General features: G+C 36.3%; 1 protein-coding gene across 2 annotated transcripts in view; it reads right to left on the bottom strand.

The window, feature by feature from the left end:
* The window catches only part of CDH8 (cadherin 8), a 132,084-nt gene extending 119,047 nt beyond the window's left edge, over positions 1-13,037 (bottom strand). Inside the window, exons 1-2 of one of the 2 annotated variants that reach the window (XM_068411658.1) lie at positions 12,956-13,037; positions 12,600-12,862 (exon numbers count right to left, since the gene is read on the bottom strand). In XM_068411658.1, the coding sequence (XP_068267759.1) occupies positions 12,600-12,862; positions 12,956-13,037 (345 nt within the window). Of the gene's footprint in view, positions 1-12,599; positions 12,863-12,955 lie in introns of those variants that run through there. The other variant, XM_068411659.1, reaches the window with a different exon arrangement.
* Positions 13,038-15,041: the final 2,004 nt, after the last annotated feature.

Here is a 15,041-nt window from a genome sequence, read left to right as displayed (position 1 = left end):
CAATATACACACTCCAAGACATGTACACATAGACTAATATTCTCCTACTGTTCTGTATTAATCAGAATGGAATACCCTGTAGTAGAAATACAGTACTAATAATTCAAAATAGCACTTCTGTTCAAGTTGCCTTATACAAGCTTATCTGAGTTCTAACTGTGTGATGAAATTCTCTCTTTTAATGCCTAGTTCTATTTGAAGGTTAGCTTTTGGTCCCATGGAGATAAAGGAAAACGTGCCAACATTTGAGAGATTTGATTACCTGTATAAAATTATGCTTGCTCATTTTTCCTAGGCAAGATACTCTTGGGCAAAGTTATATTAAAGAGGGAATAGAAATAGTGTACGTCCAAAGAAAATATTTTCCAATTATGCTTCACAAGATGCAGAAAATATTACTTGTGATAGAGGATTATGAATGAGATAATTACTGAGAGCCTAATGTACCTAAAGCTACAATAAAGGAGAGAGAAAAACATTAATGAGTGGTTATTGACTGTTCTTCCCGCTCTTTGTAATAAAAGGCCAGAACAGTACTAAGGACAAACCTTTCCACAGTTTTGCTGTGATACATTATATACAAGAATACCTTGCCTACTTACATGGCCCATCATTAATTCCTATAAATGAAACCATATAGCTTTCATTTAACACCCAAACCACTTTATTCCTCTCAAAACGAGCTTAATAAAAAATGTTTCATATGAAGAGTCAATTGAAAATAATAGAGATTTAGAAATACATAGGATCAATATTTCCTCTTTTAAATTATTTCATTTCACACATTCCTCATGAGCAAGCTGCACTTCCAAAAGAATCCAGACTAATGTTAGGTTGGTAAGGTAGAGGATGACAAAAGACACTGACTTTTAGAAATTAAAGTATGTCTCATTATCACTTTTTGATTCTCCAATGAAACAAATGATAACTCAATTACTTCTGAGTAGCCCTAGCAAAGAATATTTGAGCTTCCACATGCAGTATTTCAATACAGGTGTGATCAATAGGGAAGATTATTAAAAAAGGATTTTAAGTAGCTGCAGTTCTTTTCCTGCTGCAAAGCAGACTTGGTATGCCATGCAAAATTAGCTTTGGTGCATTTTTTTTTTAATTTTGCTCACAATACTGCTGCATCAAGTGTGAAGTTACAGTCACCACAGAAAAGTTCAACAGTATTTCTAACGGAATGACAAAGGACACGAACAGTACAAGGGTCAACCTATGTGGAAAGGAAGCTGTGTGAGTGCTGTGGCTTTCTTATGCTCCTACAGTTACTTAATTCCAGAAAAAGCAACAGTTTCACTAATGAAACACATGCCCTACCAATTATAGTGGTCCCCTCTCCTTAACAGGAATCCTTTTAATATTCTCTTAGATACACGTGCCAACCTGTGCATATGCACAACACACAAACATCAATTTTCATCTCAGTGTAGTCATTGCTTTTTCTTTCATCTCCCTGCCTCCACCAGACACTGCATAAACAGTATATAATGCTTTACATTAAGTACATCAAAACAGACTTAAACGTCTAGTGACTTTACTAACCAATTTGGAATGAATTTGACCTATTGGATCTGAAGCAATTCAAAGTATCTGGAAGGCTGGACTCCTCAAAATTATTTTTATTGACTGAAAGCAGTACTGCAAAGCATACAGCTCCACAAAGCAGAAATTCAGGCTCTGTAACAGAACATATCATAGGGCAAAATAAGGACAAGTGACTTATAAATTAAGTGGCTGAGAAAAGCATAAATTAAGGATTAACTATTACTGGATTATAGGTGTCCCTAAGAATTCTCAAACAAATGATCCTGAGAGATTTCTTGTGACAGTGTCTCATGGGGACAATGAAACACATGAGTGCCTGAACACTGTATCATGGTTATTACAGCAGGAAGGTCACCAAGAAGAGAGACTCCTGAGGTCAGTTACTTTGTCCTGCACCAGCCTAGATCCAGCCTAGATCTCCTTCTCAGAGCTAAATACAAAGTGGACTATCAGATGAGTCAGTATTTGTATTCTTCCAGGCGGACAACCTGCATGCCAGAAGTGACATCAGAGCTTTCCTCTCACAAAGAAATCACCCCTGGAAACTGAGCCTTAAGACAAAACAGAGCCACATTTGCCTGTTTTAGAGCGGGGAAAGTCTCTCTTATGTTTTCCAGTCTTTCTGCAATTTGCAGAATTTACAAATGTATTCCTGATTCTGCATAGGAGATATCAGTTGGAATAAATACTGACTCCATCATACTATGTTTTTTTTTTTTTAACTTTACAAGTATGGAACACATACATTTCATAACACATTCAAAGCACTGCAGTGAACCTATTACCTCAGAATAGGCCTCCAGCCTGACTAGTAGGGCAAAATTTGCTTTACTGTCCATCAGACTTTGTCCCATTGAGAATTATCTATTACAGTATTTGTGCAGAATGCATTTGATTTAGATAGAAACATTTACTCACAAAAAGTTCCCTTAAAAATCCAAATATTTATTTACGCATATATACTGCTCAATTCCTAGCATTCCTTTGCTTATCGATAATTTGCAGTAAGTAGCAGGTGGTCTTCTGGAGTGACAGAATTCAGATCAATTACAAAATGATTCCTTAATGGGATGATGAGTGCAGTTGCCTTCTACATAGAATGAGAAGCCTAATTCTGCATAACAATTTAGAGTGTTTGTAATTTCCTTCCTTTATTTTTGAAGTACAATACCTCCACAGTGTCAGTAAGCTTTATGGTCAATATATTTAAGTGTATGTATATTTGTTATTATATCACATTTACGTTATTAACAAATTGCCTTCTCTTAGAGAATGTCCCACACACTTGAAGAGTAATCACATGGTTTCTCAGGCTTCCCGATAATATTTGGTCCTTACACCTTGTGATACCGTTACTGGCTAGTGGGAGACAGCACTGCCTACGGAAGCTACCAGAGAATCAGAAAGCTTGTCCCCTGGCAAGGCCATGGACTTGAGGTGTAATTGTGAACATTGAAAATCACCTCTGCCCACACCATATTTCTGCGTTTATATTTTCTTCTGCAGTTACAGTCTGCATATCCTATTTAGACAGTCACAGCTTTGAGGCAGGAATTTTCTCCTGCTCAACAAAATGGAGCAAAATTTTAGCTAAGGCTTCTTAATATAAATGGCAGAATTAGGAGTTTTCACATTTACTGTTACTTGGTGTACCATTCCTCATTTGCTGTACTTCGGTTAATAAAAATGCCCTCCATGCATGCTTTGAGGGTACGTACAGTGTGTTAAAAATTTGCACAAGAAACAAGTCCACGCTGAGATTCCTTTAAAAAAAACTGTGGCTTAAATCTCAGTTTGGTCTGTAAATCTTTTTGTGCCAAGTAAAATCCTGGTACATGCTTTAAATGATTTAAGTAACTTCTGTTTATTCATATGAAAACTCAATAAAAAGTAAAAGTCCTGATATATTTAGATCAGCACCTGCTCTCAGTTAATCAAATACTGTAACAAGTATGTGGGTTATCCAACAAAATAATCAAGACCCATTAATTAGCAGAAATAAACTAACAAATTTGAAATATTATTTTGGCATTAAGTCTTATTTCAGATGATTTTGCATGAAGGAAGAAACACAAACATTTTGCCTCCGGACATTGTATTTTCTTATCTGTATGACAAGGCAACAATAGGAATTGTGAAGTGTGCCAGTGGTCTACATTAAATGCTTTAGACTGCATAATAATTAGAGAACAGGTTGCCTGCAAAACAGACGATTTCAAAAAAAAAAAAAAGGAGTGACAAGGGAATAGCAAGTATGTTAGTAATTGTATTTAGAAAACTTATTCTGTAAAAATATGGTAATTTTCATTAAGCTATTTGAGTTGAGTAATCATTAAGCTGTTTGAGTTGAGTAATACCAGATTCTGAGCCTTTTGCATCATGCTTTAACTTACAGGATCATGTTGCATCAATTATGTTGCAGATTATCCCAAATTAATTAAAAGATAAGGTGTTTTTCCCATTCACTTTAATATTCTGATTTCTTAGGTTGGGTGTATAACATGTCATAGCTCTTAATGATACTTGTATCTTGATAACCTTAGAACATAATGTGATAGAAGAGCAATGGTTTGGTTCAATTCCTCTATCCTCTGTGTACTCCACGTCTAGATGCCCACCATCAGTTCTGCATACACTAAAATTCACCTTTTCTCGCTTGGTAGCAATATCTCTATTGAATGTAAGCATTTCTCTTAGCAAGGGAAAAGAAAACTAGATAATACGTTTCTGGATTTAAACCAGCAGATGACTAGGGCACTCTGTACTGCTAAGAAATATCTTGCTGGTTCTACCTACAACCGGGCTCCTTGCCTCCAGTGATCCTCTCTGAGTCAGTCTTATTTCATTACATTCCTCCCCATCAAGGCAATCTAACAGCAACATACAGCACATCAAGTTGAAACACAAATCCTCAGCTTTACTTCTGTTCACCAAGGGCTGAGTGTGTAACAGCTCAGACCGTGAAACAAGGAAAGGGATTTCTTACGTTGCTCCTAATGATTCCTCCAGTTAATTCAGGAATGGCATTGATAGTCTCCAGGGAGAGCTACACTTACTTTTTCTTAGTTGCTGGCATGACTGCTGGAAAATAAAGGCTATGAAAAAAAATGATGGAAGGGGAATCTTTACACTAATACAGAGTCCTCAGGAAAAAGGAAAGTTATATATTACTCTGTCACTACAGGTGTTCCACAGGGATCACCAAGAGGCTACTCAGATACATAAATATTTGCTTAAATATCTTTAGAAAAATTATCTACATTTATTTCCAATGCCACACATTGCTTTCAAATAATAGTTATCTTTAAACACTGCCTAAAATACTTATTGCAGCAAATTATTTCTGTAATGAACCTGCTTCACATCCAGATTAAATTGCACAGCATCAACATCCCTGGCTTTGTCCAAAAAAACCCACCAAAAAAAACAAAGACCCTCAGCTGTGAAGTCCTTGGTCTGTCACACAACAGGTTATGCCTTCCTTTACCTTCTTTCACTTTACCAGAACAGGAAAAACCCACGACTTTTAAAACACAACTTTCAAGAAACAAGATTTATGCAAACTCTTTCCCATTATTTTCACATGCAAACTAATTTTTCTTGTGATTACTGTGAATATGCATTTATTACATCCTAAACTACAGAGCTGTCCACCAGCTAAAAAGCCAGCCTTTCTCAGATGTAATTCAGTTCATGAGGTATCACCCACTTCAGCTTCAGAGCTCTTACTGGAAGACTGTAGACACTAAAGGAATTAGGCCCAAAGCATTTCTCATTTTAATGCAAAAATTTTTTTAAGGTTTTCATTACATGAATCCGTGGCAAACTGAGGAATATCATATCAGGACCTGAAAACAATAAATACACCCTTTCACTTTACTGGTCGAAAGGCAATGTGTTCTGACACTTTGGGGAAGTATCTACTACCTGATAGCTTTTCAGTGGCCTACGGCAAATACGTTTGTCAAGTTCAGAAAGGACAAACTTTTAACAACAAAACGCCATCACAATTGGCACTAATTGGTAGTTAAATTGACAACTGGAACTGAAGCATCCTGACAGCACCAGAGGTGGGCCCTACAGGTAGAAATTGAAAACCATTTACTAAAGCAATGTTGGAAAGACTAAACGATCATAGGACATCTGTAGAATATCACGTGGAAGGCTCTACTTAATTTTTCATTCTGTCACTTCAGCATTTTGCATGGATACTTGGAAAGCATCTCAATTCATTGCAAGAAAGATAAAGTGTTTAGACCAATATACTGAACAAAAGCACACAAGCTTCTAATTCTTCACAAACAAAAAAATCTCAATGTTAGCTACTTTTTTTTCAGAAGATTAGAAATCTTTGTGGCTTTAGAAAAATATGACAAGGAAATTTAAGCGCATAATGTTAAAGTAACATCAGGGGATCCAAATGCCTGAAGCACACACAGTGTAATCATGTCCGCCATATAAAAAAAAACAAAACAACAAACTAAACCAAATCAAACAACAACAACAACAACAACAACAACAAAAAAAAAAAAAAAAAAAAAAAAACCCAAACAAAAACCCCAACCCAACTCTTTGAAGTTATTCAACACTTATTGACTATGAAGTCTAAAACTTAAGACGCAAATCACATCACAGAGGTGTTCCCACTTTGGTAAAGAAAATTCAGATGGCTCAGAAGGTGCTTGGTGTTTTGCAGGCTGACCCTTTACTATGCAGGATTCATAAGTAACTTGACATTATAATGCATTCCTTTAAGTGCTTTCCACATTAGTGTGCCACTTTTTTACTCTATTGCTTTAACAGTGTGAGACAGAAATAGAGGAGGCATTTGATGAAATGCCTCTTTGAAGTTATTACCAGTCGAGTTGTATTAGCTGACATACAAGTGTTTTAAATTGTGACTCTACTTGAATTGTGTTTATATCACGCTCCCAGACTGGAGATGAGGGAGCATGAAAGTGTTCAACCTTACTCAGTGATAGGCCCAGAAATATACAGAATGAGGTTTTGGAGTCTGAAGATACATCTTGTTTGTTAACTCTAAGAAACCAGTAAAATAATTTTTGTACTGTATTAGAAAGCATAGACATTGTTGGCTCCCTTCAGCGAAACTGTCCTCATTTAAATTCATATGTTCCAAGAAGAAATTTCTTGGAACTTGTACTTAGTTAAAAAGAAGCAAATGAAATTTGTGCAGACTCAGGAATATTTGTTTAAAAAACACTGCTTTTATCAGGCTTCTCTAGAATGTTGTATACTATACGTATTGTCTTTCACATAACATTTAATTAAGAGGAGTTTTTCTTAGAGCTACTTAAACTCCTGCTTACTAAGCTGATTTAGAACATGTAAACTGGTGCATTCTATCACTTCTCCTTCAGGAGCACACAAAAGGCAGGGGGAATTAGTATTTTCTATAAAGAACAGAGTAGCAAAATAAATGATACATTTCAGCTTCTGGGAGCTTATTAAACATAAGTAGGAAAATTAGCGTATAATTATGGTTGCAAAACAACAACAAAAATCTAGGGCTCAGAAAGCGATGTTGACTTTGCAACATTTCAGATATTGAATATTTTATGGCATGCATTTAAATCATAGATAGCAAAACAGACAAGTGTATATTAGAAGGGAAGAATCTGTATAATACAGTGTTTTGATTTCTGTTGTTCTAACTGTAAAAACTTTAACAATGCATTAATGTAGGACCATTTTATACCCTATGAAACCTATGCTAGGGCTATACTACACCTGTATTTCGCAACGATTTCTTCCATTCAGGGAAAGAGCATGTAATTCATCCCTAAAGTAATGAGAGCCTTAGTTATATACATTTCTTGTATCACTGGAGTACAACAGTATTTTCAGGCAGCCATCATAATGACAAGCTCAATGCAGGAATAAAAAGGAAAACATATGGAAAGAACGTGTTTAATTAAAAACTTGTTTACTTTGCATATATGTATCACTTGTACTTCAACAGAACTATTTGTAATTTTAAACAAGTAAGATTTCACCATTTCCTTGTTAAGAAATAAAATGTATGTTGGCAATGAAATCAAAGATTGCATAAAGCATGTATAATGTAGAACATACAGCTTGAAGCTATTTTTAAGTGCTCTCTGCATTTCCAGGTTCGGTTTTTACAGTAGTGCGGCCTGAAGCGCTTAACTGTGAAAACATGATGCCCCTCTACTGCTCCTCCTACAGGAAAATTATTTCTCCTCTAAAGGCCTGAACCTAAGCCCCATACATCAAGGGAAAAACCTCCATTGCTCCAAAAAGCAAAAGTTGCCTAGCTCCCTCATCCTACAAGCCATACAAAACAATCTGCATTGAACAGAGTGAAAAGACACATACCATGGAAGTCAGAGGTAAGGAAGAAAAACTCCACAGTCACAGACAAAAAATGTCTGCCTGAGACTCCACTGCACTAAAGAGTTGACCTGGCCACGTTCTTTCTGAGCCTCAGTAAGTCAGTCTGGTTTGTTTCCTCCCCTGTCCAGGCTTTCCAGAGCAACTTCTCAAAAGCTAGCACAGCTCTTCTACCGACCACATGCCACAGATGTGACACAGCAGCTGTGCATGTGACACAGGTGCTGGTCTTCCCTGGCCCACTCATTTTAGAAATCTCTCATCACAGAGACTGTGTGTAAAATATGCAATATATTACTTCGGGATTGGAAATAGGTAAATTCAAAAAAGTCTGGGGAAGGTTCTGGGAGAAACAGGGAGTACTGGCAGAGGAGTCGTATCACAGAAACAGCAGTGATCTGACTGACCATTAGTGGGTTTTTGTGTCTGGACCTAACTAGTGATGCATTTAGTAGTAAGTCGGGGAATACAACAAAAAAAAACCCAAACAAAACAGAACACTTTTGTCACCTCCATTCCCTCTTTTGTTAACTATCCCAGGCTTTTGCTTAAAACCCTCTATTAAACCAGGTCCTATCCCATTCAAAACATTACAGATAACACGTGTTACATAAAACAGGAACTACAATTATATACCCGAAAACTAGTTTCCTAATGCTTTTTAACTCTATTACCTATTTCATTGTGAATTTGGCAGCTGTCTCCTGTGAAAGAACTGTGGCATTTGCCACACCACAGATTTCACAGCACATCTGCCACGGTGTTGTAAACGCAGAAGAGGAGATGGAGAAAATGCAGCAGTGTGTATCAAGTAAAAGTTCTAACTAATCAAGTCCACAGGGACAGCATGAAGTGTCACAAGATGTATCACTCTACACTTGAATGAGGTTGTCAGCCACTGGGAGGCCTGCAAACTGCTGAGAGCAATATGCAGTACATGGAGTCTCCTAAAGTAGGCACAGTAGCTTTTTAAAGTATATACCTGTTTCTATGGATGAATCAAAAAAAATGAAGTATGAAAGGGTATTTGTAAATCTATCTTTCTGTATTGTATTGCTGTGAACACAACCAAACTCATTTGAAGCATGTCACAAGAACATGAAAAAGGTTTGTAGGTTTCTCAAAATGCGTATATACATTTCCACATGTACAGATCAAAACAATGTGGAATTTATTACAATACCATGCGTCAGAACAAATGCAATATTAATACAGACAAAAAAACCCTAGAATGTTTGTAGCATTTTGTAGAGAAGTCTCACGAATTCAGAAATCACCCTAAGAGATAAGTACTAATACACTTTTTTACAGATACATGAACTCAAGTAGAGCCCCTTACTTTGTTTGAGCTTGATCCTACTAAATATAATACCAAAAACTGTCATTGAAAATGCATATTGTTCAAAGTCATTGTAAGAAGTTCAAGAAGAAAAGCAAAAGATTTTCTCCTGTCCTTTACTCAAGTCATTGAAGAAAACCACCATGCTTTAAGAAAGAAGTCACATTAAAACCACCTATTAGTCTCACCCCAGTTTCTTTCATTTATTAGAGCAAATACACTGGGAATGCATTTATTAATATATATTCATGCAGAACAGCAATGAATAAGTACCTTTGAAGAGTGTGCAGTCATATTGCAACACTTAAAATTCTGAAGAACAGTCTTTCTGCCTAGAAGCTGTTTCTCCTGGAAAAACTGAGCAGCCTAATAAAAGATATTATGTATCTCTGTAAATCCTGTCTTGCTAAACTTTCTCTGTACTTCAAAAACTTTGGTATGAGATCTTTTTAACTACAGAATGAATGCATAGACTCTATAATCAGGCTTTTATTTAGAAAGTGATTTATATTCTATTTATATTTACTATAATTAATCTCAATTTTCAGTTTTATTTTGCTGATATGTTTCGATTCCATCAGAATTAAATGCTTCTTCTCAGTGCCTTTCCATCCACTGACATGAAAAACATTATTTAAGTATTAATATTATTTTGAGCAGTTCTTAAGAGCTGAATTTTCAGTGGGCTTTAAAGGTACTTTGAGAACAAACACCAAATGGTGCTTGTGTGTATATTATTTCTGTTTGTGCAAAAAACTTATTTTTTTATTTACTCTCTAGAGCACCTAATTACGTGTTTGTATAAATCAAACGTGACCATGAAAAGTACCATGTACACTCTGCAACAGTGTAGAAAGAGACAAAAACTCCAACCAAAACCTACATAATTAGATTTGCTTCAAGAACGTTCCCTTTGAAGCAATTAACTGTTTGGAGATTGTACCAGTACTTTGAACAGTTAAAAAGCTCATACAAGCAACACTGCCTCAATAATGGCACAAAAGCACATCTACATCCAGAAAATGCAGCAACTAGGTGGCATACATGTTTGGTATCATTCTTCCCACAATATTGAGCCTCTCTACATTAATTCACTATATCATATTTTACAGAGTGCCCCTTCATTCAAAGTCTGGCAAACGGAAAAAGAACGAAAATCAAGGTAAGTCATAGGGCATAAAAATAGTTGATAAAGTCACAGGATGAAGGAGACACCCCAAGTGTGCAAATCCTTTGGCAGGGGGCAAAATTGAAAGGTTGAATAATTGAAAGGAAGAGTATAAGGAGAAAAGAGATGTGAAGGAACTAGGTAAGTGCAAATCTACTGTGAGTTCTGAAAAGGAGGTTATTTTTAAATTGCAATGGATAAGAAACCAATGAGGGTGACAGAGGACAAACCACAGCCCAACTTCATGAAGAAGGCAAGCATTTTGCTTGTGACATTCTGTACACCTTTAAGTTTTGAGAAGAAGGATTGCCAAGAACTATAATTGAGGGAGTTGCTGCTTTATAGTCAGGAAGGATTAAGAGCAGCTCTGAAAGATGTGGAGTACCTCTGTTCCCACTGACTACAGTAGAGTTTGAAAGCACCCATAGTACTCATAAACCTTAGGAAAGAAAAATAAATCAGAAATACAGATGATTTTTCTGGAGAGAGTGAACAAAAACCAGACAAGAATTACAAGAATATTTTAAGCCATTTTCATGAATACACAAAGGATTTCTCCTTATGGGAGCAAATTTCACCTTTTGCTCGTTTCCATCTATATCATGTAGTGTTTTAATTCTGCATCAGTCTCAACAAATAGATTGTCACAGCATTTTAGAGCAGCTAATTCTATTCAAAATGCCAGCAGAAGATGGGATAATGTCTTTATTGGTTTGGCTGAGTTTAACCCACTCACTTCTGTTCACTAATGACTTGAACAATTCAGGATATTATATCCACCAAAAAACATTAATGTTATAGAAATATTAAGACACCCTGAAAATCAAAGTACTACAAAGTGCAAACGCAGATTTCTCCCCAGCTACTCAAAAGCAAATCAAAATCATTTTAAAAGCTTGACAAAAATATTCTAAAAAGAATGGGTTTGATAAAATATTTTAATATCTGAAGTAAGCATGTCGCTATCTCTCTGAAACTGAGATATGTTACTAACCACAGAAAAAAAATGAAAACAGATATATAACATCTGATATAAATGTAAATTAACACAGCACTCAAAAGTTACTGGATACAACTCTCATTATACCTTCTGACCCTAAGTTTCAACTGGAAAGTGGCTACCCTAGGGAAAACTTAGGAATGCACTTGATCTGTGTTCTCTTCAATAATAGATATAGTTATTGACAGTCGCTATATTATACTATATGCTATTTGTTTACTCACATAATTTCCAAAATTATAATGAAATTAACTGATATCCATAAATTCTGTTCTCTAGATTTTTTTTTTAACTCAATTTCAGTAGCCAGATAATACCATAATAATTTACCTGGTTATTCAAAAGGAACTGAACTTTAATGATAAACAATCAAGGTATTTATAACTCCTCACTATAGGCCAAACACGCATTTAGGAACAGATGAATAATTCTAAGATAACTCATTCCTGATGAATGCAGATGGCCCCGATCTCTTTTATAGAAAGTGCAATGCTGATTCACTGGCTGGGGGTAATATGCTGAGCTACAGAATAAGCCAATGCATGGCAACAATCAAAGGTTTAAGGCAAGCTAGGACATGTAAAAAACATAGTAATTTTCCTTGTGTTATCTTCCTAACTTTGAAAGTAAATTACAAAATCTGTGGCAATAATGTTATTTCATATGTGTGCATATCAGGACCTCCCTATCAACTAGTAGCTTGTAATTTGCTGTATATACCACACTTCCCTTTTTGGTTTTCTTTTTAAAAATTCTGAGAGCATAAATAACTTCTGTGTAATCAGGCTGGAGAGAGAAAATGACCTATAGGTGTAACAACTTTTTTGAATGGATGACTAGAAACATACCACAAAAAGCTGCTTTGGTGAAAACCTTCAGCTGACAGAGGTGAGGAGTGGTGACTAATGATATTAAAGAAAGGATGTGTACATGCTTGTGTATTTTTGTCAAACAGAATATGTATAATTTTGTTGTAAATATAGCAGGTTAGATAACCATATACTTAAAATGAGGTACATTTAAAGCACTAATGTATGGATATTGGAGAAGGATTTCAGCATCACAGAGCACCTCAAATTAGAATTTCTTAGAAGAGTCCAAATGACTGAAGACCTTCACATGGTATACATTTACATACTCAGAGAATAAAACAAATCTTGCCTTACCCGGCCAACTAGTATTGGTTCTGGTCCAGAAAATTCTTCCAAGACAAACATTTGATTCCAAACCCAGCCTCTCTTGGAACGGTTCAAAACTCTTTGTTCTTCAGTTAGCCTTTTTAGTCCTGTACTGGATCCACTTGGTAGTACTTGAGACTGATTCATTGGAGCCATATAAATGGAAGGAAGGACAGTAATCCATAATATTATTAATGGAGTCCATGTATCCATAAGCATTTCCGTTAGTCTTTCTGGCATTGTACCACAAGCTACGCAAATCACCACAGAAATGAAATTATTATTTTGCTTTCCTCCAGACTGTAGCAATCCAATTCATCATGCAGTACAGAACATTTACTTACAGCTCCTCCATGTGTTTACAGCACAGTCAACGTAAAAATAGCTTAGATTATAAAAACATGATCCATTGAGTTTTCCAGTCATTAAAGATTCCTGATGGGGGGAAAGAAAAAGGTCAAATTAGTGACTAAAGAGCTTAGGAAAGCATTCTGAAAGGTCTTATTTACTTTTACATCATAAACAAGCCATTTTATGTTTTAAATTTGTAGTACATAATATTAGTGCATATTAAAGGGGTTGAAAAAAAATTATCCTGTGAATTCCTTCATTGCCTGAAATAGTGAGAGAAGACCCAGATAAATGATTACACACACTCAGGAAAACATTTTACTTCCAGTTTGTCTTAGGGTCTGAAGAAGCCCCTGGCCTTCTTGCTAGCCTGTACTTTTTATGAACTATAAACAGTTAGCAAACCAAGTAATAAAAGTGAAACAAAATAATGTTCTTGCATACAGACTTACTCCCCTTTCCTCAACAAGAAAAAAAAAAATTACTTCTCGTAAGTATACAATGCTCCAGCAGTACATTCTCATTTTAGTAATCATCTAGCTGCAGCAACACACAGCTCAGCAAACCTGCACAGCCCAGCAGAGGAACAGGACTGGTAAGCCCACTGTGAAATCCATGATCCCCAAACCAGACCACTACCAGAACCTAAGCAAGCTCATTTATGCACAACGGCACTACAGGACTCTCGGTGTCTCTCTCTCACTTTCAGAGAAAACACACAGTGAGATTTTATTTCAAAGACATTTTCCTTGATGGACACTTGGGAGCATTTTGTCTTTCTTTCCCCACTCACCCTTTCATGTATTAGAAGGCCACATCAGGTTTCATCTCAGTGTAAATATTTCTTGAAACGGACAAGCAAGTTAACACAGTAGGGCTTGCTAATGACACAGTGATTGGCAAAACCTGAAATGCAGCCATGGATCACTTAGAAAGATAGATGGGACATGGCTGAGGGAGAAGGGCTGCATTACAGCTGCTCTAATGAGGCTGGAGTTATGTAAAAGGATTCCTGATACATTTTCTTTGACTGATTCATATCCAAACAATCTCATGAGAAACCAATATATACAAGACAGGTAGAAAGGTCTACTCTTAAGCTTATACTGTGTCTTAGGCTGTTTTTTTCCCCACTTTAAAATGAGTTCCTAATGTTGCATGCCTATGAAAATCTTGGGGGATTGGGGGTTTTTTTTGGGTGGTGGGTGAGTTTGTTGTTTTTTGGGTTCATACACACTCATGTAAGAAAATATCTGAAAACACAAATAACACCAGTAAAAGTCAGCTGTTATTTTAAAAGCAATAAATGTAAAAGGTAAATTCTTTTTAAACTTCAGTAATTGCCAAAGCAACTGTGAAATCTGTTGCATGAAAATCAAACTGTGAGAAACTTGTCTTGTTAAAAGGGGAGAAAAGCTGTTACCAACCTAAAACTCAATATCTTAAGTAGCATGGAAGAATGGTAAGGCTAATAGCGCAGTGCTTTGACAATGCATCAAGAATGAGGCAAATACTGTAACTGTCGGGCTTGGAAACATCGTTTAGGCCTCATTGCCAAGTGAGATGCAAAGAAAGAGATCAGAGAATACAGTATGCTCTTGCAATGAAATTTTGGGGAAAATGTGAGGGAAGCAAGAGAGGCCTTCAATCTCTTGGCATTCTCTCAATCCCAGAAAAGGGAAAAGGACAAGGAGCAAACAGTCTAATTGCTGGATGGGAAGGGTCTGTCAAGTCAAGTCACTCTCTGAAAAATCTCTTCAGTCTAGGGAATTAAACAGAGGTTACTGCTGCTGCTTTCTGGCACATGTTAAAAAGAGAGATTTTCTGGGGCGTCTTTGGTGGTAGAAGGTATCATAAGAGAGGAACAGACAAACTTTCAATGAAAGCAGTTAAGTTTGTCTGTATGGGATCCTTGTGCATATGCGAGTGGACTTGCGGGTGCGCGTGTCTGCCAGGGGACAGATTTTTCTGGTTTCTTCAATCGAGCAAGAATTAAAACACAGGAGACCTAGAACCACTGTAAAACAGAGTAATAGACATCATCTTCAAAGAATATCCAGGATTAAATTCAAAACTAGG

The sequence above is a fragment of the Nyctibius grandis genome, chromosome 12 (genome assembly GCF_013368605.1).
Source record: "Nyctibius grandis isolate bNycGra1 chromosome 12, bNycGra1.pri, whole genome shotgun sequence".
NCBI lineage: Eukaryota > Metazoa > Chordata > Aves > Nyctibiiformes > Nyctibiidae > Nyctibius > Nyctibius grandis.
Note: the sequence above shows the minus strand (reverse complement) of the source record. Positions and strands in the feature narration are given on the sequence as shown.